This window comes from Antedon bifida, chromosome 9 (genome assembly GCF_963402885.1).
Source record: "Antedon bifida chromosome 9, ecAntBifi1.1, whole genome shotgun sequence".
NCBI classification, from domain to species: domain Eukaryota; kingdom Metazoa; phylum Echinodermata; class Crinoidea; order Comatulida; family Antedonidae; genus Antedon; species Antedon bifida.
Genome location: NC_136234.1, coordinates 10,113,385 through 10,141,302, shown reverse-complemented (window position 1 = coordinate 10,141,302; position 27,918 = coordinate 10,113,385). Strand labels below are relative to the sequence as shown.

Genomic DNA, 27,918 nt, shown 5'->3' with positions numbered 1-27,918 from the left:
TTTGACCAGTGTTCACTGCACAAATAAATAAATGTAAAAACACCCACAAGGTGAATTCGAATCTCTTTATTTCACCTTGTGCACAAGTTTAAATCATCAGTAATTTAATACCTTTATTGACAATGAAAACAAACAAAACATTTACACAAAATACAAGTTTACTATTACAGTAAATAGAAGATAAATAAATAGTAAAGCAAAATACAGCCACTGCAACTAGTTTATCTAAAACTATGCATTTACAATATAAACTTTATTAATCTGATTAGATATCAAAAAGCTTATCTCTAGGAAAAAAAAATTGTAAATAAGAAATTACAAAAGTTAATTTATTATTACTGATTATTATAGCTTGTAATTACTTATGTACAAAATATATTACCCATTAATGAGTTCATTTATTTATATCTTCACGAGCTGTTCCATTATTCCATAAAACTGGTTTTGTATATAAAAACGGTTAAGTTGCGTATATAGATCAGCTACAACACCAATTTACATACATTTCGCTCCCAGATTATTGTGAATAAATGCACCATATGCAAACCTGTTGGTTCTCTACTCCTAGCTCACAATCTACTGTGATGTACAATGCACCATGTGCAAACCTGTTGGTTCTCTACTCCTAGCTCACAATCTACTGTGATGTACAATGCACCATGTGCAAACCTGTTGGTTCTCTACTCCTAGCTCACAATCTACTGTGATGTACAATGCACCATGTGCAAACCTGTTGGTTCTCTACTCCTAGCTCACAATCTACTGTGATGTACAATGCACCATGTGCAAACCTGTTGGTTCTCTACTCCTAGCTCACAATCTACTGTGATGTACAATGCACCATGTGCAAACCTGTTGGTTCTCTACTCCTAGCTCACAATCTACTGTGATGTACAATGCACCATGTGCAAACCTTCTCATATCAGCTCACTATCTGTGTAGTGTACACTGTGTACAATGCACAGAAAACATAAGAACCAATTACCAGTCATCATATTAGAAAAAAGTTTCACCAGCCGAAAGTAATAGCATTTACCCGTTCTAAATCAAAGAAATTCAGATATTTTGTGGGAGTTACATTAGTACATCTTGATATTGCTACCAGGTGGTATTTAAGGGTGGATTGCATTGACTTAAAACTATACATGTTGCATGCTGGATTTCGTAATTTATAACAGGTGATCATTGTCGGAACAAATAATAAACTACTTTGACAATGTCAACTAAGTTTAAACAGATAATATTCACAATGCTCTGCATGCACTAAGTTATTGTGTGGGTTTAGTGGACTCAGGATTTTGGTCTTAATAAAAACAATACATTATGTAATAAACTATCTCTAGTTTACTTTCATTAAAGAATTATTGAATAATATAAACTTATATACAGTACACAGTAGTTTTAGCCAAAATAATTTTTTAAAAATCAACCAACATAAACGGTCACTGTATGTCATTTAACTTTAAGTAAAATTACTATACAACAGCAAAAGTCTGAATTTCTAAACTTCATTAGTTATTCATTTTCTAATAAAACCCCTAAAATACTGAATCACAACCTAATACACTGTCATTGTGGCTTCCATTTGTATAAAGTCTCACTCATACTTGATATACTTCAGAAATGTCTGTGTTGTATAAAACATTTTAGTGAAAATCAGGCTTAACACAATATCACAGAATAATTATTTGAAATATGTGATAATTATAAAACCAAAGAAAATAGTACATCAACTCACTCTTAACTCACTGTTTTGATGCATCTTTGCACTTATTCCAATTTGTATGTTTAAAAAACATCATATATATGCACTCATGAAGAATTTAAATACATTTTTGATGGATTGTATTGTACTTGAAAAACCTCTGTACATAGTTTTTATTTGCTTATACAAATCTAAATGAAACATTTAAACAGTACAGCGTCTTTAACAACCTAAAATCCACAATCGAAATGTATAAGATATCATACTAATTGCAATACATGTTTAACATACCTTTTAAAAGGGCTATATAAATAATAATGTTTATTATCTTCAAATAAAGTAGAGTTTTCACTATTATAAGGCAGTTATTATACAATACTGTACATTCATTCAACAATTGGATTACAGTAATACTGTAGTTTCACATTCATAAACATCATTGCATGCTTTTCTTTGGAGAGATTCAAGTATGCCACTACTGTATCATAGGAACAATGTCACATGTGACACTCTATGTACCTTAGGATAAGTCCTTATGTTGCACTGATCATACACGATGTGTTGTACAGAATTTGGCTAGATATGAGAACATTTGTCTAGACATAGTTCAGTGCTGATGGTAGGCAATAAGTTCACAAGGCTGGTATCTATTTGGCAAACTAAAATTCCATGCTTAAATATGATCTCATGCTGTAATTTATGCTATGCTGCACAGCCAACACATAGACTTTTCCAGGCCTAGGCCAGAAGAGAATCTGTACATACAAGGTTGTAGAATCTAGTGTCAAATAATCATTTCAACTTTCAAATATGATCACACCCCATAATCGTTGTCATAACTGAATCCCATAAAAATAAAGACAGACACAAATGTCTTTGCTGGTGCACATTCTGCTGAATCTGCTGTCTAACGTACAAACAGTTTTAAAATTGTAACCATAGAAATGCTGAACATGGCAATATGCAATCAAACAATTACTTTAAGAGACAAAATGGATCAATCCCTCAAATTGAAACATTTTAATATTGTTTAGTTGCTTTGTACAGTTCATATTAGTCGGCATGCTAAAGTTAAAACTTAAAATCCCTGTTTACCTATTTTGTACATTCAAATAGAACATTTGAGCCAGCATCACACTGCTGTACTGCATACATTATCTGGAAAAAAAAACAATGACATAATTGAACTCAATACTGTGTCAATCGACAAATATACAACCATATCACTCACAATAATCAGTTTTCCAATTTGAAGAGAAAAATAAAAACAGGGAGTTAGAATTTTAACCACCAAAGCTCTGTGATTATTATCAATACAGTACTACTCAAAAATCAAAGTTCGTAGAAATCATTCATTTAAAGATGTATTGTCACCCAAAAACATGAAAAATGAAGATTAATTAAATCAGACTTTGAATGGGTTATTTTGTAGTTTTAATAAAGTTAATCACTTCTATAGGAAAAAAAACTTTAAAAGATTAAAATGACTCTATTTGTGTTCGTTAAATGTAAAGGAAACATCAAAACAATGTGTTCCAACAAAATTTACAAATCATTTGCAGTTTTTTAAAAAGCTATTCACCAACCTTCATTGCTTTCTGGGCCCCATACACGAACAGTAAAGTCATCTGAAACCGTTACCAACATGCTAGGCACCTTTGGGTTCCAGGATGCACAGTTAACAGTTCTTGTATGACCTTGTAATACTACTAATGGCCGTTCACGTTTTATATGCCATATATAAACATTATTATCTGCAATTTGCAAAAATGTATTTAATTTACTTTACTGAATATGGATGGAGTTCATAAATGCATTATAATAATAACATTAACAACATACAGTTATAATTATAAATACATTTTATTATATTTTTTTTCCATTTATTGGTGGAAACATCATTTCCACTATGTGTATATAATACAAAATATATTAATCAAAAGGCAAATTACTGAAAATAATGACAATGCTGTGGGTATCAGTGGCTGGATCTAAATGGAAATAACAAATAATTTAAGCAAAAAGCTATCTATACAACAGATGATGATCGATCAGTAACATCTTTCACTATGTAGAACCTCATAACGTAGTGGATGGGTTGTATCGTGCCAAACAGAATGTGTTGTCTCAATTATTCAAAAGTGTATTCAATTGAGCTCTACTCTATTCTGATGATTTTGTTGTATTTATACCAGGTCTTGCAGAATTTTAAAATTTGAATTTTAATTAGTTACAGTAGCCATGATCATTTTATACTGTAGATACATTATTTTAGTATGATGTACAATTACATATTTCAAACTTTTGTATAAACAATGCACATATAAAAAATATTTTGGACAGCAGTAAATTGTAAATTGCAAAATCAAGAATTTGAAATACAATGCTTATCTGGCTACCAATCAGCTGGTATGCTTCATCTTGTAGAATTGATAACTTGCAAAAGCAAACGGAGGAAACCCAGGGGTTACCTTCCCTACCACACAGTACATATAACAAGGAAGTCTTCCTTGCTATCAATCTTATAAGACAGTTCTTTAGGCAAGTGTCCAGCTTGGAGAAACTTGGATCTATATGTAGAGAAATTCTAAATAGCTGACGTTTAATTGCAAGCAAGGTTCTGCAAGCACTGTATACCTAAATGCCATGAGCTCTATACTGTTTTTTATTAGAAAAGGGTAAAACAACTTCAATTTACTGACATAACATGGCTTTGGCACTATCTATATTTTGAAGCACCTAGAAATTTAACATACCTTCACTACCACTGGCAATGAAATTTTCCCCTACACCTCCAAAACAAGCATGAATGGCATAGAAGCCCTGTGTGATTCCCTGAAACTTGCGCACCAATATCTTATCCTTAATATCCCACATATGAACTCCTTGGTTGGCAACATTTAACAATGCATATCGTTCATTAGAACTCAAAACAAAAGACATGATTGGGTGATCTTCTTGAATTCTGAAATGAAAGTCAGAAAATGCTTAATTTTAGTAGGAAATAGAAATAAATACAGTGTATTTACTTAATCTATGTATTGTCCCCCTGAAAAAATAATTCTTAACAACATTTTTGTTGAATATGCCATTTTAATGTAACATAATAGTTATCCACTTTGACCAAAAATTGGATCGAAAAAAAATGTATTTACCTGAAAAAACTGTAATTTAAAGCAAAAAATGGCCAAATTGGCTGCCAGCCAATGGGTTTTTGGTTGAATTTAACCATTTATTTTGTCAATTTATAGGTGAAAACATTACTTTTTTCATTTGTTTTCTATGGAAGTGATTAACTTTATTAAAACTACAAAATAACAAATTCAAAGTCTGATTTAATTAATCTTCATTTTTCATGTTTTTGGGGGACAATACATCTTTAATCAAATTCATCTCAAATTCAAATTTCGAATATTTATTATTTTGCTTTTTACTTACATTAAAATATCATCATATATTATATTTATTTAATGCACTATATCATAATTTCATCTCACATTCAGTGCAATAATAGCAAGAGTAAAGGGTCTTTCACACCTGTTCCGGCACGGTTCCGGTCAGGCGAATCAAACATCAATGTTTCGTTTTCGCTCTACATGGCTATGCGCCAATCGATTGGAAAACGAAACATTGACGTTCGATTGGATTAACATCATTTTCCTTCAGGGATGTGCCCAAATATATCCGAGTGTTGGGTGCATTGACCGCCATCAAATAGCTCTCCAGAAAATTTCAAGAACTTTTCACTATTTCCTCTTAATGTTTTTAATGTTGCAATAACATCTTTAAAAAATCGCATCCATAGAATTCTGTGGCATACTGTAGCTCCACACAGTGTAGGCACACCCTGGTTCTTTGAATTGATAAATTCACTAATAATTCTGTATTTTACTTACACATTATAGTCAGTAATTTCTTCAAAAATGTAAGCTCTGATTCTTTTGTGCGTATCCGATGCGAGAACAGTCTTGCCATCGGACTTAGTACATATACTATGAACTCTAACCCCTTCCCAGGAATCAATAATTCCACCATCAATATGCTGAATGAAAAGAGAATGTGCTTTTTAGATTATCCAATTGGTATTATTGAAGACGCACACTATAACATTGATTTTTTAATGCAGATCAGCCAGCAGAAAAATTCTCAACATTTTCACAAAAAGTACTGTTCACATAAACATCACTTCATTTCAGTAGATCTATACTGAACAACACATATGTTGTTCAAATACACTCACTGTGGTATAATTTTGTATATAATCTATATTGATGTCACAGATTACAAAGTTCATGAACAAACATTTCATAATATAATGTAATGTTAAATGCCAAATTTTAACAAAAACTTACACATCTATAAAATTGACCCTTGATTCCACCAGTAACAAACCTCTTGCCATCTACATTCCAAGCAGCACATGTTAGACTATCTTCTGGTGAATGTGTCATCTTAGTTTTTAATATACCAGTCTAAAGGTATAAAACACATCACATGATAATCAAAAGGTGTACATAAACACGCTCGCACTATTCATTCGCCAAATAGACAATAGCAATTAGAGAACCAGTTTAAAAAAATATATACTCTTGGCGAATGTATTTTGCCATCATGGATCTACAGTACCTCATGTTCCAGAAACACAAGGTAATGGTGGAATAATTACACCCAACTTTAAACACACACACATTACAAGTATAACTTAAAAATTTACCCAAGAAATGTTATAAGCTATTTACTATTGTTTGGAGGTGTGCATGGTGAAATCAATATGTTTTCACTCTGGAGGAAGATCAAAATATGTTTATCGAAACGTCGATAACCTCAACAGTTCTTCTCAGAACTATATATATGTGTTGTACCGCAAACTTTATAATAACAAGCTATTTACAATTTAGCGATTTTAGACTGAGGATGAGGTGCCAGCTGATCAAGGCCTAGCTTTTCACTCGGTAGCAATCTAATTTTACATTTTAAGTTTTTACATTTACAAGAGGGGTGTCCCAAAAGAAGAGGTTCTAAATGCACAGTATTAAGAAGCCATACCTCAGTATTCCATATCCATAAATCAGCACAATCATCTGGTCCACATGCTATAATAAATTTACTATCTGGACTCCAAGACATAAAAAACACACCACTAGAATGACCATCAAGAGTGTGAGCCAACTTTAGTTTGTGTGTTTCCTGAAAAAATATCATTTTTTAATACTAAAGGACTTTTATTTTAATATATTGACACATGGCAAACTAATTATAGACATATTATATATTAAGAAAGTAAACCGATCTTAGCAAAATGTGTTTTTTTCTGAATGATGCCATGGACAAAAGATTAACTAACATGCTTGCATATGCTAAAGCACTGCTGTCAATCAAACAAACATGCTTTTTTTGCATCACTACACGCCCTCAAACATAAACGCATGATATGTGTTGCTTGACATTTGAGCTTAGAGTGATTCAAGTCCTTGCGTTCTTTTGTCCATGATAGTAATAATGTTAATTGGCCATGTTACATGCTATAATTTCTTAAATTTGGCAGCACGATTTAGGTGATTATTGGTCCTGGTATTGGTACTATTTATGCTAGCTACAATACAAATAGACGTTACGCGTCAACATTAAAAAAAAGTGCTAGATTATCTTGATTTACCTTAACAACTTCCCAAATAATCAGTGTACCATCCTTAGAACCTGTGGCTAATTTGCACCCATTTGGAGAAAAACAACTATACAGCACCTCATCACAGTGCTCTGTTAAAATCTGTTTAGTCTTGCAAGGAAATGACAATCTATATAAAACAAAATAAATAATGATAATATATTTATTTCTCAAAAATACAATTACAAAATAACTAAAAACGATGTTTGTCTTGTGAAAGGGATTGCCACGTAATTTGAGATGGAAATTGAATGAACTCACTTAAAATGAGAATAATGAAGTAAATAATAATATGTTAACCTTACCTACTACAGGTGTGATCTGTAAGTAATGAAACTGATTCTATGCTATCAGGTATTTTAGTATTATGGTAAGGACACCTCTGCTGCTGATACTCAAGTGCTTGTTTCAATAGATTATGCATTCGTTTTGGTGGTAGCATCACAGATGGCGGGAAAAAAACTAAAACAAAAATTGAGATTTGGAAATACATACATTTCATTTATTTTGTCTCCATAAAAATACAATACACACTCGATTTACATACAAACATTTTTAAAATATAACATATATATCTATGTTTCTGTGTCAATTCGGCAACCTTTATAGGCATCAAATATGGCTGTGTTAGATCAAGACAATCTAACAACAGGACACTGAGCTCGCCTTGCCAAGATAGAAACTTGTAATTGTCCTTTGATGTTTGGCCATGACATTGACATATTTTTTTAATTGGCCTAATTGTAGTGGTGTTTTATATAGTCGGATTTGCAGCAACCATTATCATCAGTGTAAATTCAAGGTATGAATGTATGTTTACCTTGTAGCTGCTCCATTAGCTTTGTTCTAGATGCAAGTCCTTTTCCTTCCCAATTGGCTTGCTTATGTAATTCATCTTTGTTAGTGTACATTAAAAAACTGAATATAAGATAAATTGAAAATTAAACAAATCAGGTTGGGAGTAGATTATTAGAAACCCTGAGCTTTCTGTTTGTCTTAGGAAAAGAAAAGAATTTTTTAAGCCCTGTGTAAAACAAACCGACACTATGATTGTCGGGAATTGCTGGTATATGGCCAAGCGGTTAAGACAGTGGAACCGTAATACCCTGCCATATTAAAATCGGCAAGGGTTCAAGCCTTACTCCCTCCATGGTTCTGGTGGTAGAACGGGTCCTCAAGGATAAGGACTATAAACCGTAGGTCCAGTGTACACATCTGGCTCATGTGCACTTTGAAGAACCTAATACTATTGAGATGAGTAGGAGGTTACCCCAGTGTACTAGTATTCACACTGTGACTGTCGCACACAAACACTTCTCATTACTCATCAAGAGGGCCCCTTGATTGTCAGCATACGCTGTTTAGGGTCACCCTCTATAAATAAGATAAATAGATGCTACCATCATTACCTGCGCTTACATTACTACTCACATTGGACTATCGTGCTTTAAGAAATGGTAAACATGTATAGTGAACTTTATAAATAAAAGATGTTCACTGTAAAAGCTTACTGTATACAGATATTGTTAATGGCATTAAACAGTTGTTAGCAGTAAGAATTGGGGGTCATAAAATATGTATCTTAATATTATACACCGTATATTTCTCTAATTGATTTGTGGATATTATACAGTTTTATGCCTTAAAAATACTGTATATTTGTTTACACATGACATGGTCAAATCTTCTAAAAGCCCAATCTAAAATGTTTAGGTTGTAGCTTAAGAGAGGTGTAAAATTGTTTTCGCTGCAACTTTAAAAAGAAAATGAAAAATTGCAGTATTCTTAAAAGAAATCACATTTGTCGGAAAGCTTTTCCAACTTAAAAAATATATTTTGGGTAATAAATATAGAGGATTTAACTTTAACAGGATAGACAACATTCATATTTTATGATGTATATTTTTCTAGAGAAATGCAGCAGAAACAGGCCCAAATGAACCTTCAAAATGTAACAAACCTGCTTAGCGAATGAACCCGTTCTGAGTTATACTTGAGAGGTGTTAATTCATGACGAAGACAATGCAAGGCTTCATTAAGTTGACCCTCTTCTAAATATTCTAGGTACTTTTGTTCTAATAGTAGAAATTGCATCTTTAACAGTTCTTGTGGACTGGTTATAAGAAGCCGAATTTCTTGCAAGTCTTCTTCAGCCTGAATATAAAAAACAAAATTGCTAAAATTTAAATAAATAAAAGGAATTTTCAGGGTATTTTGTTTGAAATAAAAATTTCTTTAAATAAGATTTCAAATAAAGACACAACTCATTATAGAAACTAAGCAAGATTAGACAAGACATGCTAAATCCATATTTATCTTTTAAAAAAAATTAAAAGGTTTTAAATTTCAAATCACTTATACTTTAGAATACGTTGTAAGTCATTTTTTCTGAAATGCTTTTTGTTGCATTGTAGTAGTTTTTTTTTATCTTTTTCTTTTGGATCGTGCATTTGACAAGAAACTTGCTCTAATACATGATTCCAATAAAGCTCTTTAAAATGTCTTAATTATAGCATATAGTAGGTACTGTATTGTTGTAACATTGTCCTGTTCTAACTAAAATGATAGCTTCATTGTCTAGAATTAGAATTCAAGAGATTTTTTTTAAACAAAACATGTCTAAGTGTAAATTGTTAACAAATAATAAGCAGGCCCTCTCAAATTTTGAAATGACTTCCCTGACTTCCACTACTACTACTAGGTATATGTATTATTGCCTTAGCCAAGGAGGTTATTTTCTTCCGTGAAATGTATTTGTTTGTTTTATTTGTTCTGTTAGTAAAGCAGGATAACTAAAACTAAAAGAGGAATCTTACCAAATTTTGTGGAAATTCAGACCAAGATCCAAATTGTGGATCACTTTTAGGCCATGATTTGGTGTTTTGTAATTAGTACAGTACTTACATTCTGCCATTTTCCTTCCATTACATGAGTACGGAATTGAGCTGCAGCAGAGTGTTCTAAGGTACATCCAGATTCCTTCATCAATTGTTCAACAGATTGGCTATAATATAAACAGCAAGAAAATGAATAATTGATTGCAAATAAATGGCCAAATCTATTATATTATTATTAATTAGGGGTTTTTAACAATTATTTTCATGCCGCCATTTAACCATTTATACTGAAAATTTGTCCCGTTTCAGCTGTAAGGAATTGAAGTTAACTAATTTATTCACATGGTTTAATAACCGGTTATATCTTCGCAGCATAAAAATGACCTATGACAGACAACCTGGATTGTATTGTAACCAATATTGCGGTCAGCTTGACTTTACTTTGTTTTTACTCATCATTACCTACACGGTTGTTTTTTTGGGAAGTAAAGTACTGTACAGTGATCGACATGCACTTGAAATTGAATGAAATTACTCAATAAGTATTTTGCAAATTGCATATGCCAAAAAGATCAGTGGGGTTGAATTGAAAATCTCTAAAATATTTAATTTAACAAAGATATTCTATAGTTCAGAAATTGAAATGCATGATTGTTTTAAACAGCTTTTAAAAAAATAATAAATATCACATAATATACACATTAACATTATTTAGCAATCATTTAGTTCGGCCTAGTTAAGTACTGTAGGACGTTTGGGCCAAAAAGTGGATGGAATCATCACACAAATCTGGGTTGAATAAGCCCAAAATTCTTCATTATATTTAAATTTAATAATATTGCCAATTATTTGATATTTAGTTATCTAATTTATATTCCTTACTTTTGATGGATTTCTTTCTTGGGTACAGTTTAGTAAGTTGACAGAAGGTTTTGTAAGCCTATTATTAGCAGCTTTAGCATCTAGACCTAGCTTCCTAGTGTAGCCATAGCTGGCTTGAAATTGGTCGTGGTTTGAATGGGTCGCTTTTCAAATGGGTTGCTTTTCAAATCCATGCCATGCCTTATGTATATTTATCTTTGCTCATTCATGCAGGGTCATACCGTATGGGCAACATGATTCAAGCAAACAATAATGGCCTTGATAAGGTACAAAATATAAAAAAACATTCTTTTTTTTTTTGCAAACCATAGGTTTCCATTGGTGCACCAAAGATACGGAAATAATCAATCGTTTGATATATATAGCAGTGCCATTCCAATAATGAATGCATAATAATATGATATATACAGGAAGTTTAAATGTACCCAATATATAATAATTAATCTTATATAGTGCTTAAATTATACACAGATAATAAATAATATTAATACTAGTATTTATCATTTATTCTCAATTTTATATCTCAATAGGCCTATTCATTACCATACACAACTCCAAAGGCAAAACACTGGAAAAATGACAATGCTGTGGGTATCACTATCAGTGGCTGGATCTCAATGGATACAAAAAAAAAGTGAGAAGCTAAATCAAAACGATAAAGTAAAACAGCCAGAAAAGTTAGCAGAGCTTTAGGGCAACACTAGCCCGTCATCAGTGCAAGTGAAGGTACTTGGACAAAGATAGATAGATATATCAGGCAAGCACTGCCTGAGTGGAGAGGCACAGGCTGGTGAATAGAGGGTGGAGATAGTAAAGGTAGAAAACAAGGAAGATAGCTTGGTAGAAACAATTTTGGAATAAAACTAAAATTTAACAGCTTAAATGGTGGTTAATATTGAAACTTAAATTTAGGTCGTCAATGGAGTAATTTTACCAATCTGAGAGTATGTTCATAATGTTAAGTCCAAAAGGTTTTGTGGTTTTAAGTAGTAATTCCCAGTGGTTTTCTTTGTCTTTGCGAGTTTTGTCGCTCCATTTGACAGTGGTCTATTTCAATAACTCTGAAATTTCCAATCGAGTGACCAGCTGAATTAAAATGTTCGGCTATATGTTGATCAAGCTTTAGTGTTTTGATAGATGATCTGTGTTGTGTCATTCTCATACGGAGTGTGTTTTTTGTTTTCCCGACATATTGTTCATTACCTGCCATACACATATATAATCAGGAAAAGAGGAATGAATGTAGTAATAAAGTAGTACTTTACTAATAAAAGCAACACTGGCTGACGGCGGTCCATAATATTTGGTAATTTACATACCAAGTCAAGCGGTGCAGCAACCGAAATGCACAACACGACCGATGCGAGACATGACTATTGACTGATTTGAATCACAACCAAAATCAAGTAGACTAGGTAGGACTAGCCTAAAGCTCCAAGCAAGTAGTAGGCCCCAGCGCGGCAACAAATTAATAAACATTTGTTTAACTAGAGACTGGCTATGGCCTAGGTCTATACTTTTCGGCCTAGGCCTAAAGGTAGGACAGGGGAACTCAAATAACTATTCCTAGGTAGGCTAGCTAGGCCCTAACCTAGTCAGGCCTAAATTATATACTTACTGAAGACCTAGATCTTTCAGATGTTGCCCTATTAGGCGAATAATATCTTTGTCGCCCTGACTAAGAGTAATCGTTACAGGATTACGAGAAACATCTTCTGGTACGAAAGATCCATTACTGCTAGCCGAGCTTGCAGCTCCATTAAGGTTAACCAACAACGGAGCAGCAGTGTCTCCATTTTCAAAGCTCGGGCCCGAACCATTGGTTTGCATGACTGCTGCAGTAGTAGCAGACAGGCGTTGTTTTTTCGGCGGTGGCGGAGACAAACCACCGTTCTCTGAATCGGACGAAGAGGCCAGAATTGCTTCAAATAAAGTACTTATCTGACTACTTCAGCTAGATCGGCCAATTGGCAATATTTTAACAAAATGTTCATAATATTTTGACGGAATCCTTATGAAACAATTCCATAATACACCCCATCACCGTCAGCTGCTCGAAGCTGCTGTCTCTGTGCTTTATTTTCAATGACGTCATGAGTTTTAACCAATGTATTACGCATGCGTCATTTTTTTTATCACGAACAAAGAAAACTTTTGTTGGATTGTTTTGACTTTGTTAGGCCTACTTTGTTGTTTTGTTCACAAAAATCTGTTTCTTTTCAGCAAGTTCTTCTACCTTAAAAATGCATTTAAAAACTTGAATTTGAATTGTGGTCTTTAAATGGAAATTGGAAGAAAATGGAGTAGTTTGGATCGAGTGGCCCATTGAGCCTAAAAGGTTATTTAGAGTAAAGTATAGGCTAGGCCTATGGGTCATTCTCAATTTTATGATCACCGTAGGCCTATATTTGATGGACTTTGTTCATGACAATATTGTAAAAAGTTAGTTAATTATGATTTTGGAATTAGTAAATCGTTTTGAACGTTTAACATCATACGGTACTAATCCTATGTTTAAACAATCATTTTTGTTTGAGTAATCGATAAAAAAATACTGTATAGTATCAAAGAATTAATAATGGAAATACTTTTACAATTCCTAACCCGTTATTTTGTCTATCTTTGTATTCCATAAAAGTGACGGATAATGACACTAACATATGGAACCATGTATTTAAAAATACGAATAAAATACGAAATATAAAATAAAGATTGCGCAAAACATACGCTTGCCATGTAATACATGTTGATTTATCTGAATAAACTCTTAAAACTTAAAAAAATGCAAGTTTTAAAATCGTTTTTTTTTTCCATAAACCTGAAATTAGACAATATTACTGAAGAATGACCCATATATAAAAAAAACTGTTTATTTATTTAAAAAATATGACACAGATAGAAACATTTACTGACTGGGACTGACTAATGTTAATGTGCTATCTTGCAGTACATTCGCCGTTAAATTTTTCATAATACAGTTTTAATTATGGATTTCCATTATTTTAACCCCCCTGTGTCTCTCCCGCGTTTGAAAAACCGGAGCAGCAATAAGTGTAGGCCTACTACTATGCGTGCTTGGGAAAACTGTAGGTGGCGGGTTTTTTTACAAACAAAAACAACATCAACAAAACACAACCAAACAATGGCTAAGCGGAATGTCGAATTTGGTGGTGGTGGAAAACCCCATCAAAAAGTAAGGTTGTCTATAGAATCATTATGTAAAATACTGTACATAGTAGATAGTACATTTTCAGTTGTACCTGAAATTATTAGACAGGCCAAATTTGACAAGAAAGAAGCCGTGAGTAAATTTTGACTGCTACACTCTAGGCCTAGCTAGGCCCTAGAGGCCTAGGCCTAGGCCTACTAGTTACTACTAAGCTAGTACTAGGCCAGCCTACTACTAGGCCCTATACGGGAATGCTAGTCAAGTCGGCCCATCGCAAAGTCGCCCCAAAACAAAGTCGCCCTGACACAGTCGCCCCATCGCAAAGTCGCCCCAACACAAAGTCGCCCCATCGCAAAGTCGTCCCAAAAAAAGAAATTAATAGGGGGCCTAGACCTAGTTAAAATAGTTTATAATTAGTAATAGAGTTATTTTTATTAGTTCTTTCTATGCCTACAATACAAGTGGAATACCATTACCAGATTACATTTTTTAACCCAATATTATAATAAAATAATACTGTTGATTGAGGAAAGATGAATCTACCGTAGCATATTGCTATGATGGATATAAGAATATGATTACCCACAAAAGTGTACATGCAGAAATTAACTAGATGTTAATTACAAACCATTGTATAAGACACAGACTTTTTTATTTGCTTTTTATTTTACTGCAATTATAATGACAGAGAACCTTATTGAAAATATAAATTCAAACTGTTTCCACTTTTGGCAGGCAACTGTTACTGCTTTGATGTTTATTCCGTATTTTGGAGAATCCCCAGATTGTATCACAGTAAACAAAATCATGTGCTGAAGAACAACAGGCGCACAGGAAGGTTTATATCGTCTCATCACAGAGTATCCCCATAATATACTCTGTTAAAGTTATCAAAGCTACTGATAATTGATTTAATGTACGCTATTAATCTTTGGCCTTTTTTTAAAACATTCTCAATTTGTACTGTATATGGTCATTAAATTTACGAGAAATATGTAAACCGAGATATTTATATGATTCAGTTTCAGATATAAAACCATTACCTAATTCAAAGAGCGCAAACCTCCTCCTAGGCATATGAAAATGTAATGACATGTTCCCATATAGCTATGAACCATCCTTTAAAATCTTTTGAGTAATCCTGCTAACTTACAAATATAGAAAGAAACACATAGTAAGAAGATCGATGTATGATCTTGGTTTACTTCAGACAAGGAATCCATTAGATTTATAATATTAAATATGATTAGGTTAAAAGTTAATTGTATTTAGGCTTAACTGGCTGCTAATTTTTTTAATGGCTGCTTAATTATTCAAAAAATCATTAAGCTACTGTAGGTAAATTATATTGGTGTCTAAACTCATGTTGTTATAAATTTAAATAGTTCATAAAATTAAATGGTGTTTTTATTATAAATCAAATACTTTGTTGGAAGTACATGATTAGACACCAAAATCATGCATCAAGCTTAATTTAGATTCGATTTTAAGCACATTTTAGAAACAAAAATTAAGTGGCCATTTCAGAAAATAAGCCTAAATATAATACTATTAAAATATATTTATGAATTCCTTGTCTGAAGTCTGACCGACCTAGATGGTATAGAAACTCTTTTATAATTTAGAGCATAATTTTGAAATGTCTAAACAGAACTTCAAATAATATTAATAGACAATAACGTGTAGATGCACCATGTCACTAGAGACAATACAGTTGTCAAAGCTGTCATTTCAATACAAGGGAACAACTGAATTCCTTGTCTGAAGTACATGTGTTTTGACACCAAGATTCTGCATCTATCTTAAATTTAGGTCTGATTTTATGCATATTTTATATAAAATTGGCAGTCATTTTTCAAAATGGCAACCATTTCAATACAAAGGAAAAACTGAGATGTAAACAAGGCCTAATGGATTCTTTGTCTGAAATGCATGTGTTTAGACACTAAGATCATGCATCTATCTTATTTAGATCTGATTTTATGCACATTTTATATACAATTTCAATACGAGGCTTAATTATTATGTGTCTAAAACAGGGCTTAGAGTAATCAAATGTTGACAGGCTCTAACATTCCACTTCCCCTAAATTGATTTCTATCTAACCATCTTTAAAGTTTTTTGTCTAATCTAAAATTAATAAAAGTCCATTTTTTTAGGTCATCAAAATAGTTTGTCAGACAATTACTACACTACCCCCTACAGTAGGACAACTACCCCTACAGTAGGACAACTACCCCTACAGTAGGACAACTACCCCCTACAGTAGGACAACTACCCCCTACAGTAGGACAACTACCCCCTACAGTAGGACAACTACCCCCTACAGTAGGACAACTACCCCCTACAGTAGGACAACTACCCCTACAGTAGGACAACTACCCCCTACAGTAGGACAACTACCCCCTACAGTAGGACAACTACCCCCTACAGTAGGACAACTACCCCTACAGTAGGACAACTACCCCCTACAGTAGGACAACTACCCCCTACAGTAGGACAACTACCCCTACAGTAGGACAACTACCCCCTACAGTAGGACAACTACCCCCTACAGTAGGACAACTACCCCCTACAGTAGGACAACTACCCCCTACAGTAGGACAACTATCCTCTACAGTAGGACAACTACCCACTACAGTAGGACAACTACCCCTACAGTAGGACAACTATCCTCTACAGTAGGACAACTATCCTCTACAGTAGGACAACTACCCACTACAGTAGGACAACTACCCCCTACAGTAGGACAACTATCCTCTACAGTAGGACAACTACCCACTACAGTAGGACAACTACACCTACAGTAGGACAACTACCCCCTACAGTAGGACAACTATCCTCTACAGTAGGACAACTATCCCCTACAGTAGGACAACTATCCTCTACAGTAGGACAACTACCCACTACAGTAGGACAACTACCCACTACAGTAGGACAACTACCCCTACAGTAGGACAACTACACCTACAGTAGGACAACTACCCACTACAGTAGGACAACTACCCCCTACAGTAGGACAACTACCCCCTACAGTAGGACAACTACACCTACAGTAGGACAACTATCCCCTACAGCAGGACAACTACCCCCTACAGTAGGACAACTACCCCCTACAGTAGGACAACTACCCCTACAGTAGGACAACTACCCCATACCTAGAACAACTACCCCCTACAGTAGGACAACTACCCCTACAGTAGGACAGCTACCCCCTACCTAGAAAAACTATCCCCTACCTAGAACAACTATCCCTACAGTAGGATAACTACTCCTACAGTAGGACAACTACCCCCTACAGTAGGATAACTACCCCCGGGTGCAGGTCAAGTCGGCCCCAAACCGTAGGGGGTAGTTTCTTCATTTTTTTAAAGTGTGGATAGTAATAATCATAATAATATTAAGCACTTTTTGCGTTCCATACTTTAATGGGGCCGAGTTGACCGATTATTTTTTGGCCGAGTTGACGTGTGGCCGAGTTGACTTGGGGCCGACTTGACTTGGGGCCGACTTGACTTGGGGCCGACTTGACTTTGGCCGAGACGGTTTAGGGCCGACTTGGATCGAAATCCTACCCCCTACAGTAGGACAACTACCCCTACAGCAGGACAACTAAACCTACAGTAGGACAACTATCCCCTACCTAAAACAATTACCCTCTGCAACAACTACCCCCTACAGTAGGACAACTACCCCCTACAGTAGGACAACTACCCCCTACAGTAGGACAACTACCCCTACAGTAGGACAACTATCCCCTACCTAAAACAATTACCCTCTGCAACAACTACCCCCTACAGTAGGACAACTACCCCCTACAGTAGGACAACTATCCCCTACCTAAAACAATTACCTTCTGCAACAACTACCCCTAGGACAATTATTGCCTACTAGGACAACTACCCTCCAGGACAACTACCCACTAGAATAACTACCATCTAGAACAACTACCCCTGGACAACCACACCTCTAAAATAACTAATCTCCAAAAACAGTGTACTGTAAGTCCAGTAATTTGGAAGATTAGATATAATAGAGGATCTTTACAATGTAATGTTTTTGCTTGGAAATCTGAAAACCCGAAAAGGCATTTACAATGTGATAATGTATAACATGTGTTTCTTGCTACTCTAGGTGACGCCGCTTTGGAATCTGTTGTTTGATATGTGTGTTTTGGTATCTACTGATCAGTTGCCAAATGAAGTACATCCAAATACCTCTGAAGTAATTGCATTAGTAACAGAGACCATGGAAATGTATGGTTACCATGTAGCACTCGGCAAGTATACAGAAAGCCAAGATCTACTTCTTGCATTTAGTTGGCTTCTTGCCAAGGAACATCTTGCTGAAAGAATTGTAATCAATGCTCTGAAGACTATTCCTGTTGATATACATTGTTTGCAAAAATTGGGTAAACAGAAGACAGACAATCCTATTATATTTTCATCAAACATTGAAATGAGTGATGATAAGATTAAACAAGTTGCTTGGCTTTTGGGCAAATGTAAGATGAGAATGAGAAGTTTAAGTCTTTATATTCAAGAGTATACAGCATTATTCCACAAGGTAGGCAGAGTATACTTCCATATTTTCCGAACATGGTTGGGCACTCACAAAGTCTGTGGTGCAGTCAAGAAACATAACATCAACAGTATAAAATTAAGAGTTAAAACGGTAGAAAAAAGTACCATAAATACAAAGCAACAACACAAGCAAAAACATAAACATAACTAAACATTTGTTTTGCTCTGATCGTTGACATTGTTGACACCATTTAACAGCTTGAATTCTGGAATACTAGATTAAAAATTAAGATAAACATATATTTTCAATCGGAGCGGATGCATTCTTAAAAGTCAGTTGTTTAATTGGCGTATTCAATTTAGCTAAAACTGAAAATGATTTGAATCCTAGGTAAATTATGAAATATTGTGCTGAACAGAATATCTAAATTTTGTCGTTTGAATGGTAATAATTTACATTTTAACTCTTCACAAGGTTGTTCGTTGAGTTACTAACTGTAACTCAACTCAACACAACACATAAAGTTCAAATCAAATACAGAAAATGTGTTGAAGCACACCAGACTAAATTAAGAATTTACCAACCATACTTTCTTTGTGTTGAAATGTGTTTCTAATGCAATATTTTCATTGTTTTTTGGTGTTTTTTTAGATTAACAGCTATACTTGTGGTGTTTCTATTTCGTCTTTTTCTGAACATCTCTCAGGTCTGGAAGTTTTCTTATTACGACATCCACAATATCTACACAAGGTAACTAATTCTTTTAATTAGAATTAATATTCCATCTGGAGAGCTTCTTTGACTCACTTTTCTACTTCCAATAACATTGAGACTAAAGGCCCGTTTATACAACACGCTAAATCAACACGGTCCTACGTTGGCATGTTGTATAAACAGAAATGGATTCTGTGTAATTACTAAACCACCAGGAAAGGCTACTTGAAATGGCTACTTGAGGACCGGCCAAATTTGGTCGGTTAGTGAGCTCAAGTTATTATAGTAGCAGACGTTTGGCTGTGGCTGACATTCCGCTGTTCATAACAGGCAGTTAACATTCATGTATGAACTGCTCAGTTTAGGGGATTAACCTTTGGGATGAAACTCTAGAGAAATATGTACTAATGGGTCTGTGAAATGCTATACCATTCACATCGACAAGAAACTTCAATAAGACCCATTCACATTCAGCCATAATTCAGACAAAGTTTGTCAGCAAAACAATAATACTGCCCTCATTTCTTTTCTTACTTATTTTTTTTTATATAGCGTTAATAATAACTTTAAATTGTTGATTGTTTAGTTTTGCTGAGCAACCCAATCACTAAATAAATACAGTATTACTATTAGTGAGTGATTTTCTTGACTCTAAAAATAAACAGACATTAAAATGGGAATATCTTTGACATTGTGAGTCCCTGTTGTGTCCCTATGCGTCTATTAAATCTGTTTACCCCAGTGTTTAGATCATAAATATGGAGTTGTCTTATGAGTTTTAGTAGGTGAAATACTAGTTTAAAATTGTATTAACCATTATTATGGTCATTTTATTAGAGGAATGTGGGTAACATGAATATTATACATTTCATCTTTCACCTCATGAAATTATTACTCCATTACACTTGTTCATTATTTGTATACTATCCCACGTTATTCTATGCTTTAGACATTAGTATTGCAGGTACATTTTATTTATTGTTGAGAAACCATGTATACGTGTTAATTAAACTCTTGGAGAGTATGTGTTGAGGTATCCCTTTAACCATCTACCTGCTTTAATTAGAATATTAAGAATATGACTGTTGTAAACAGGGAAGAATGAAATTCCCTTATCGTAGAATTAATTTTTAAAGGTCAAATCAATGACAAAACCCACATCACTATATTTAACTAAGTTGATGACAAGTAATCACTGATTATTCTCACTCATGGTCATGGCAATTAGTTAATGAATTGCAATCCTTTGCAGTATTATTTTGTAGTTTATATTTTCAGCTTTTTTTTAATTTGTCAAATTGTAAATATTATTTTGTCTGCATTATTTATTTTCATTTAAACAAAAACAAATGCTTTATATATTATAATAAATATATTTTAAAATTTTATTTTTGGGAGCTTTCTCTATCTCAATGGGAAAACGGTACGACAAGACATTTTCCTTCCTGTTCTGTTTACACAGCTACACTCTAAATGGCGCAGAGTCGTGCAGACCCAGCAACCTAGGCTACTACAAATACTGTACTGTATTGCCCTACTTAATTAGGCTTAAAAATATAAGAAGAATGTTTTTTTGTTTTTTTCAAGGCGAGTATTGAGTGAATTTTATCAATATCTCACAGTAATTATATCAGACAAATTATATTTCATTTTCGATTCACCGGACGAGAACAAGCATTTGATCCACGAAGATAACAGGATCGGTCAAAAAAACCCTAAACCAGTTACGTCATACACAATAAGTTTCCCAATTGAGATAGCAAAAGCTCTCTACTATTTTAAACTAAACATTTTAGAAAACTAACATTTTATAATTTGTTGTATTATATATTTATAAACTTAAATAATCCATTTTAATTGCCCCATGATGGATAAATAATGATATATTGAATATTTATCTGTTTTCCTTCACTGTGGCTTGCCACAATGTTTATGTAATTTGAAAAAAAATGTATTTCAATTTTGTAGGTGCAGTTGATTTTAGAGAGAACAAATTGTAAGTTAGAATCATATTTAAAATGGAAGGAAAATGAATCTGTATTTTGGAGCTGGATGGTAAGACTATTAATAATGCATTTTTATAATTTTGCTTGTCGTATTTGTTTTAGTACTTTTAAAAAAAATGTAATAGTTTTTATATTTTTTTGTTTATTGTCTCCACTGGATACAGTACTTCGAAGCACAAATTGTTTATTAATTTTTGTACTGTGTCTTTAGTACTTGGAAACAATAACAAATATAATTTATTATTTTACTTTTGAAATATTATCATCTGGATCCAATTGATTAATTTAACATCACACTTAAATTATAGATATATCCGCCTGATGCAACATCTTTTTTAATATGCCATTTTAATGTCACATAATGGTTTGTCATAATGGTTTCTTATCTTTCAAAGAAAACATCAGACAATCTTTTTATGGTTTCTCACTAAGAATTAAACACTCTAATAACGTTTTGGTTATGTGCATTATATTATGAGAAATGCCCTTTATGGCTCATCAATGAATGTGCACTGTTTTTGCTTTATGTAATGTTATATTTTCTACTGTTATACATTGGATTATAAAATAAGTAAATAAAGTGGGCTGCACCCACAAAAGAGAAAAAAAAGGATTACAAAATAAAGAATAAATGAATGAAAAAAATAATTGATAAAACAGTGATAAAAAAAACATAAATGTCAACCGATTGTTTCAAAGTCAATTGGGTTTCTGGTTAAATTTAACTGTGTACGAATTATTTTTGTGTAAAAGGCTAATTATTTTTTAATTCTTTAAAATTCTCGTATTAAAATTTTGTAAGGTATATATTTTACCAGTCTTTATTTTCTTCATAATTTGAAGGTGAGTGTTGTTAATTTGAAATTGCAAAATAATACTGCATCAGACGGTTTGCAAGTATTTACTCCAGCCATACATGTTCCAACTGTTCATAATGATAGTAGGAAACGAAGAACTCAACAACTTCGCAAATTAAACTGTCAGTTATTATCATCTTTAGAACAGTGCAAGTTAATACATTTGAATGACATGGTAAAAACCTTAGTAAGTTTCTTCTCTCTAAAAGATTAAATAAATGAGGTCTCACCAAAACATGATTATCATCATTGGTGACGTCACAGATATAATCAACAAAATAGGTCTGAATGATTAATACAAAAATGTATAAAAGCATCAATTATGAATACATTCCTTTTGGAACATTTCAAGAGCCTGTTATTGTTATATTATTATTAGCTTAATTTGAAATCAATCTCATCAAAATGGAAAAATAGATTACCTACGTTATAATTTCAAATGCTTATAACAATGGGTTGAATTATGTACAGACCATATCATAGCTTGTGTGATTTACTTATGGTAATTTCCAATTTAATGATGTATGTCGTATATATATATATAAACTGTAGGTCCAGTGTACACAGTTATAACCTGTGTGCACTTTAAAAAACCCAGTTCATTATTCGAAAAGAGTAGGGGGTTACCCCGGTGAACTGGTTCACAAAATAGCCCCTGTATCAGGGGGATTACCACCTATCTGATAGGACAGTGATTAATTCACTATTGGTAATCCTTGGCCACATTGCCTAAAGACATAAAATAAAATAAATAAAAATACATATAAGTTTATAAACACTGTATGCTCTAATGGGACAGGTTATAAACACACGAAGTGTTCCCTTTGTTGTGTATATACTGTACAGACCTCCCAACTGTCTTGATAATGGCTGAAGTCTCCCAATATGTTTACTATTATAGATGCCAATATCTTTCTATTTTTTGATAGCCCCCTAATTAGTTCGAGGTAATTTTCCAAAATATTATTGCACTCTCTATAGTTTTTACATGCTTTTAAATGTCCTCCCGATTTGTCATTTTTCCAAGTTGGGAGATTTGTGAATTGTTAACTTTCTTATATTTTTTAAGTGTTTTTTCTAATGATCCAATTATCTTCAATAGGTCTTAGATGACAGCAGATTGTCAATACCTTCCATGAAATTGACTCAAATTCAGCAGGAAACGGATGCAGAAATAAATGGTTACCAATCTAAAAGCATTGTCCATAGGAGTGTTCACCATCAAAGGTTTCTTTACAAACAAAATAAAACTGGATCAAGTTTAGTTGAATCAAAAAAGTTGGGAACCAGTGAAAAGATTGTTGGAATAAAGGCTGAAATAAGTAGACTAGAATTAAAAGTAAAAGAAAGAAAGGAATTGATAAATACATTAATGTCTAATCACCGTGAGGGATTAGAACATTTACTTGATGGTGTTAATTGTATATGTATTCCTCCTTTAGCTAAAACAAACTAACTTTTAAATGATTTATTTATTGATTTGATTTAGGTACTGATTAATTTAAATACTTATTTAACAATTTATTCTTTCAAAATCTAGAATCAGTAGTGTAAGAAATATGTAATATATCTATGCAAATCTAGAAATAGAGGATACGTACTTTGTATAGTGAGGTCTGTCTTGTTGTATAAAAATAATAATAATTTATTGGAAACTTCACTTTTACAACAGTGGCACACTTTGATGATAAAGGTAATAACAAATAATAACTTAAAATGAAACAAAATAAATGTGTGAAATACAGCATGCAAGAATAGATAAAACTATTAACTTAAAAATGAATCAAAATAAATGTAAAAATGATAGAGTGTAGTGTGAAATACAAAACAAAAATAAAACTAGAATTATAGATGATCATTTTTATAATATTACTGACATTTAATTTTTAAAAACATGCACGTACGTTAACATACGACCGTAACAAGTTGATGACACGATGCATATACGCTTATAGTGCTGAGTTGTACCTATTATGTGTCATATAGAATTTGTACAGTATACTGTATATCCATATACAGTGTAGAATAGGTGAAATTACGGGACACATATCATGTTCTAATTTATTTGGTATGATGATGTTATCAAAATAAACTTGAAGATAAAAATTTCGAAAGATAATGAATTGAGGAAAAAAAAGACTTGGAAGAAAATTTGGCACGTAGTAATGCACTGCGCGCTCTTTGAAATTTGTATAAATTTGACGAAAGAGTAGGGCAAAACATCCAATTACTCAACTCCCTGACGCAAAACTACAATTACAATCTTGTTGGTGCAGTACCCGCTGCTTACTTGGGCTCGAATCTAACTGCTAGCCATCAGCGCAAGCTCGGTGGTCTAGAGGTATGAACCCCAGGCTAGTGATCTAGAGGTCGTGGGTTCGAGTCCCACCCGAGAACTACTTGCGAATTTTTTCGCAATTATTCTCAAATGTACTTAGTATAAAGTACAAATTACGTCAGAGTAGGGCAAAACATCCAATTAATTTGACGAAAGATATAAAAAAAAACACTTTTTAACTTCAACTGGCCATATAATGTCACAACATCCGATAGGCTTAATTTTTATATGAATTAATATCTACATTTCATCAGCTTTCATAATAAATTATAATCATCAAGGTCACCTTTAATTCAGAAGAGCTGTAAGATATTCAAATATACCCTTAAGGTGAAAATACACGACCTACGTTATTCAAGACTTTACGCGTGATGATGTCAGCAAAATGAAAATGGTGGAAACGTATGAGAAAGATAATTAATTTAGCAAGCACATACTGAAATTTGAGCAAAAATTAGGCTCAAATAACCGAGATGCGCTCTGTTGAATATGATAACCTACAAAAAAAGATAACAAATCCTAATTTTTAAATTCAGGTGGCCATATGATGACGTCACAACATTTTGTACGTCAAATGTGTACATGAATTAATATCTACAACTCATGGCTTCCAGAATAAGTTTTAAAAAATTGGTGGTCATCGTGCATTCTGAAGAATTATTTTAATTTTAAAAATGCCTTATTTTTAACCATTTTCAGCACTTTTGTGTAATTTATGTGCACATTTCATTTGTAACCTGCTAGTATTATATTTATTTTATAGCGTTATTTTAAGTCGGAATCGACTCAAATCTGGTGAATGTACTAAGGAGGGCGAGTTGAATGCAATTTGTACAAAAATACATATTTGTTACGCTTTCTAAGTAACGCGCGCGCAAACACGTGTTTTTATGCAGTAATTTTTTGAAACACGCAAATGGCCTAATTCATGCTCTAAATTGATCAAAACGTAATTTTGAGCTTTTTAAATTTTTAACGTGCAATTTCACGTGCATGAATTTGGAACGCGTAAGTTTTTATTTGCTAATATTTTTACCATTTACCTGAAGTTTACGTATAGTGAATTTTATTGATATGTGATAAAGAGTTAAGGAGATATATTTGATAATGTGATTTCACAAAATGGCGTATAAATGACGTCATGATGAGTGATCACGCTGAAAAGTTTATTAGGATTAGGTTAAATTATTTGAAAGATATTTTGAAAATGTTGTGATCATTAACATTTAACTTTTTGAGATAATTGTTACACAAATTAGTACAGACTATACCATTAAACAAAGATACTTAAAAACTTGTCAACATTAACTAAACAGAAATCAAAATGACACACAAAAGTGTCCTCTTTTTATGAATTGTTAAGAATTTCAATATATGGTCTGATGTGTAGACTTAATGCAAGCAAAAATATTTTAATCTCAACGATTATAAGCAACGTCTTAGTTAAGTCGAAGATGCTCTCCAGATGGAATGCCATCCTGAGATGAGTAGTTACGGTGGCCCACAACTGTCACGCACACTATAACACAGAATCACACAATTGAAGAAAGAATTACACAATTAAAGAAGGAATCACACAATTAAAGAAGAAATCGCACAATTAAAGAAGAAATCGCATATAAACAAAAGAAAGCATGAAAATATAAAACGAAATGCACAAATAAAGAAGAAACGCGCAATTAAAGAAGAGCTAAGCACAATTAAAGAAGTCCGCAACAAATTCGAAAGCTCCTCGCACAATTAAAGAAGTCCGCAACAAATTCGAAAGCTCCTCGCACAATTAAAGAAGTCCGCAACAAATTCGAAAGCTCCTCGCACAATTAAAGAAGTTCGCAACAAATTCGAAAGTACCTCGCACAATTAAAGTACAGTAGTCCGGTATGGAACGCCATCGCTGCCTCCGGCAGCAAACTTTAATTCTATTCGGCTCTTTTACCATTACGTTCGGCTCTTTCAGCATTCGGCGCATTTCTATTTGGCCCATTTACCATTACGTTCGGCTCTTTTAGCATTCGGCTCTTTTTTATTCGGCCCATTTACCATTACGCTCGGCTCTTTTTAATCCGGCCCTTTTTTATTCGGCTCTTTCTGCATTACGTTCGGCTTTTTGATTTGGCCCTTTTTTATACGGCGCAATTAAATTCTAACTTTGGGGTCAAATGGAAGAAAATCAACGGCTGGAAATGAGTCTATGAAAAATTACAAAACATATTATAGATGCAGCATGTAGAGTGTTTGGTTGGTTGAATTAAATGAATGTGAAGGCTATTTCAATATGACTAATCATTTTATTGACATGATTAATGTGTTTTAGAGAACGTTTTAGAGCAATTGTCCTACCTTATTGACCATTTTGAGAGAGAGAAAGGGTTTGATTTATGGCCTAGGCTATCTAGGCCTAGCCTAGTGTCAGCCTAACATTTAATAATAATAATTTACCCTTTCTCTCTCAAAATTGGTTAAAAGATGAATTAATTTTAGGTTATTCAACACATCTTTAATCGGTTGGCTACTCATGGTTGGCGCCATGATGATGAAATGTTTGTAAAGTTTTTATAGACTTATTTCCAGTCGTTGATTTTCTTCCATTTGACCCCATGTCAAAGGTTAGATTTTAATTGCGCCATATAAAAAAAATGCCGAGCCCAACGTAATGCAGAAAGAGCCGAATAAAAAAGGGCCGAATCAAAAAGAGCCGAACGTAATGGTAAATGGGCCGAATAAAAAAGAGCCGAATGCTGAAAGAGCCGAACGTAATGGTAAATGGGCCGAATAAAAAAGAGCCGAATGCTGAAAGAGCCGAAGGTAATGGTATGGGCCAAATAAAAATACACCTAATGCTGAAAGAGTCGAACGTAATGGTAAATGGGCCGAATAGAAATGCGCCGAATGCTAAAAGAGCCGAACGTAATGGTAAAAGAGCCGAATAGAATTAAAGTTTGCTGCCGGAGGCAGCGATGGCGTTCCATACGGACTACTGTACTTTAATTGTGCGAGGTACTTTTGAATTAATGTTGCGGACTTCTTTAATTGTGCGAGGAGCTTTCGAATTTGTTGCGGACTTCTTTAATTGTGCGAGGAGCTTTTGATTTTGTTGCGGACTTCTTTAATTGTGCTTAGCTCTTCTTTAATTGCGCGTTTCTTCTTTATTTGTGCATTTCGTTTTATATTTTAATACTTTCTTGTTTATATGCGATTCCTTCTTTAATTGTGTGATTTCT

General features: G+C 33.4%; 2 protein-coding genes across 3 annotated transcripts; one reads left to right on the top strand and one right to left on the bottom strand.

Annotated features, from left to right (window-relative positions):
• Positions 1-51: 51 nt before the first annotated feature.
• Positions 52-13,140, bottom strand: LOC144852493 (WD repeat-containing protein 26-like). Of its 2 annotated transcripts, XM_078710330.1 has the most exons (13): positions 12,708-13,140; positions 10,275-10,374; positions 9,331-9,524; positions 8,191-8,288; positions 7,676-7,832; positions 7,362-7,500; positions 6,752-6,892; positions 6,058-6,177; positions 5,602-5,747; positions 4,462-4,670; positions 3,292-3,459; positions 2,801-2,863; positions 52-2,460 (listed from the first exon to the last, which is right to left on the bottom strand). In XM_078710330.1, exons 1-12 carry the CDS (start codon positions 12,917-12,919, stop codon positions 2,838-2,840), a joined length of 1,710 nt encoding a protein of 569 aa, XP_078566456.1. In that variant the 5' UTR covers positions 12,920-13,140; the 3' UTR covers positions 52-2,460; positions 2,801-2,837. The 2 variants fall into 2 exon arrangements, with proteins under 2 accessions (XP_078566456.1, XP_078566454.1); XM_078710328.1 differs by having other exon boundaries at positions 52-2,863.
• Positions 13,141-14,227: 1,087 nt separating this feature from the next.
• Positions 14,228-24,129, top strand: LOC144852494 (tubulin epsilon and delta complex protein 1-like). Its single transcript, XM_078710331.1, has 6 exons — positions 14,228-14,390; positions 18,393-18,824; positions 19,434-19,532; positions 21,465-21,551; positions 22,346-22,546; positions 23,462-24,129. Exons 1-6 carry the CDS (start codon positions 14,232-14,234, stop codon positions 23,813-23,815), a joined length of 1,332 nt encoding a protein of 443 aa, XP_078566457.1. The 5' UTR covers positions 14,228-14,231; the 3' UTR covers positions 23,816-24,129.
• The last annotated feature ends 3,789 nt before the right edge of the window (positions 24,130-27,918 follow it).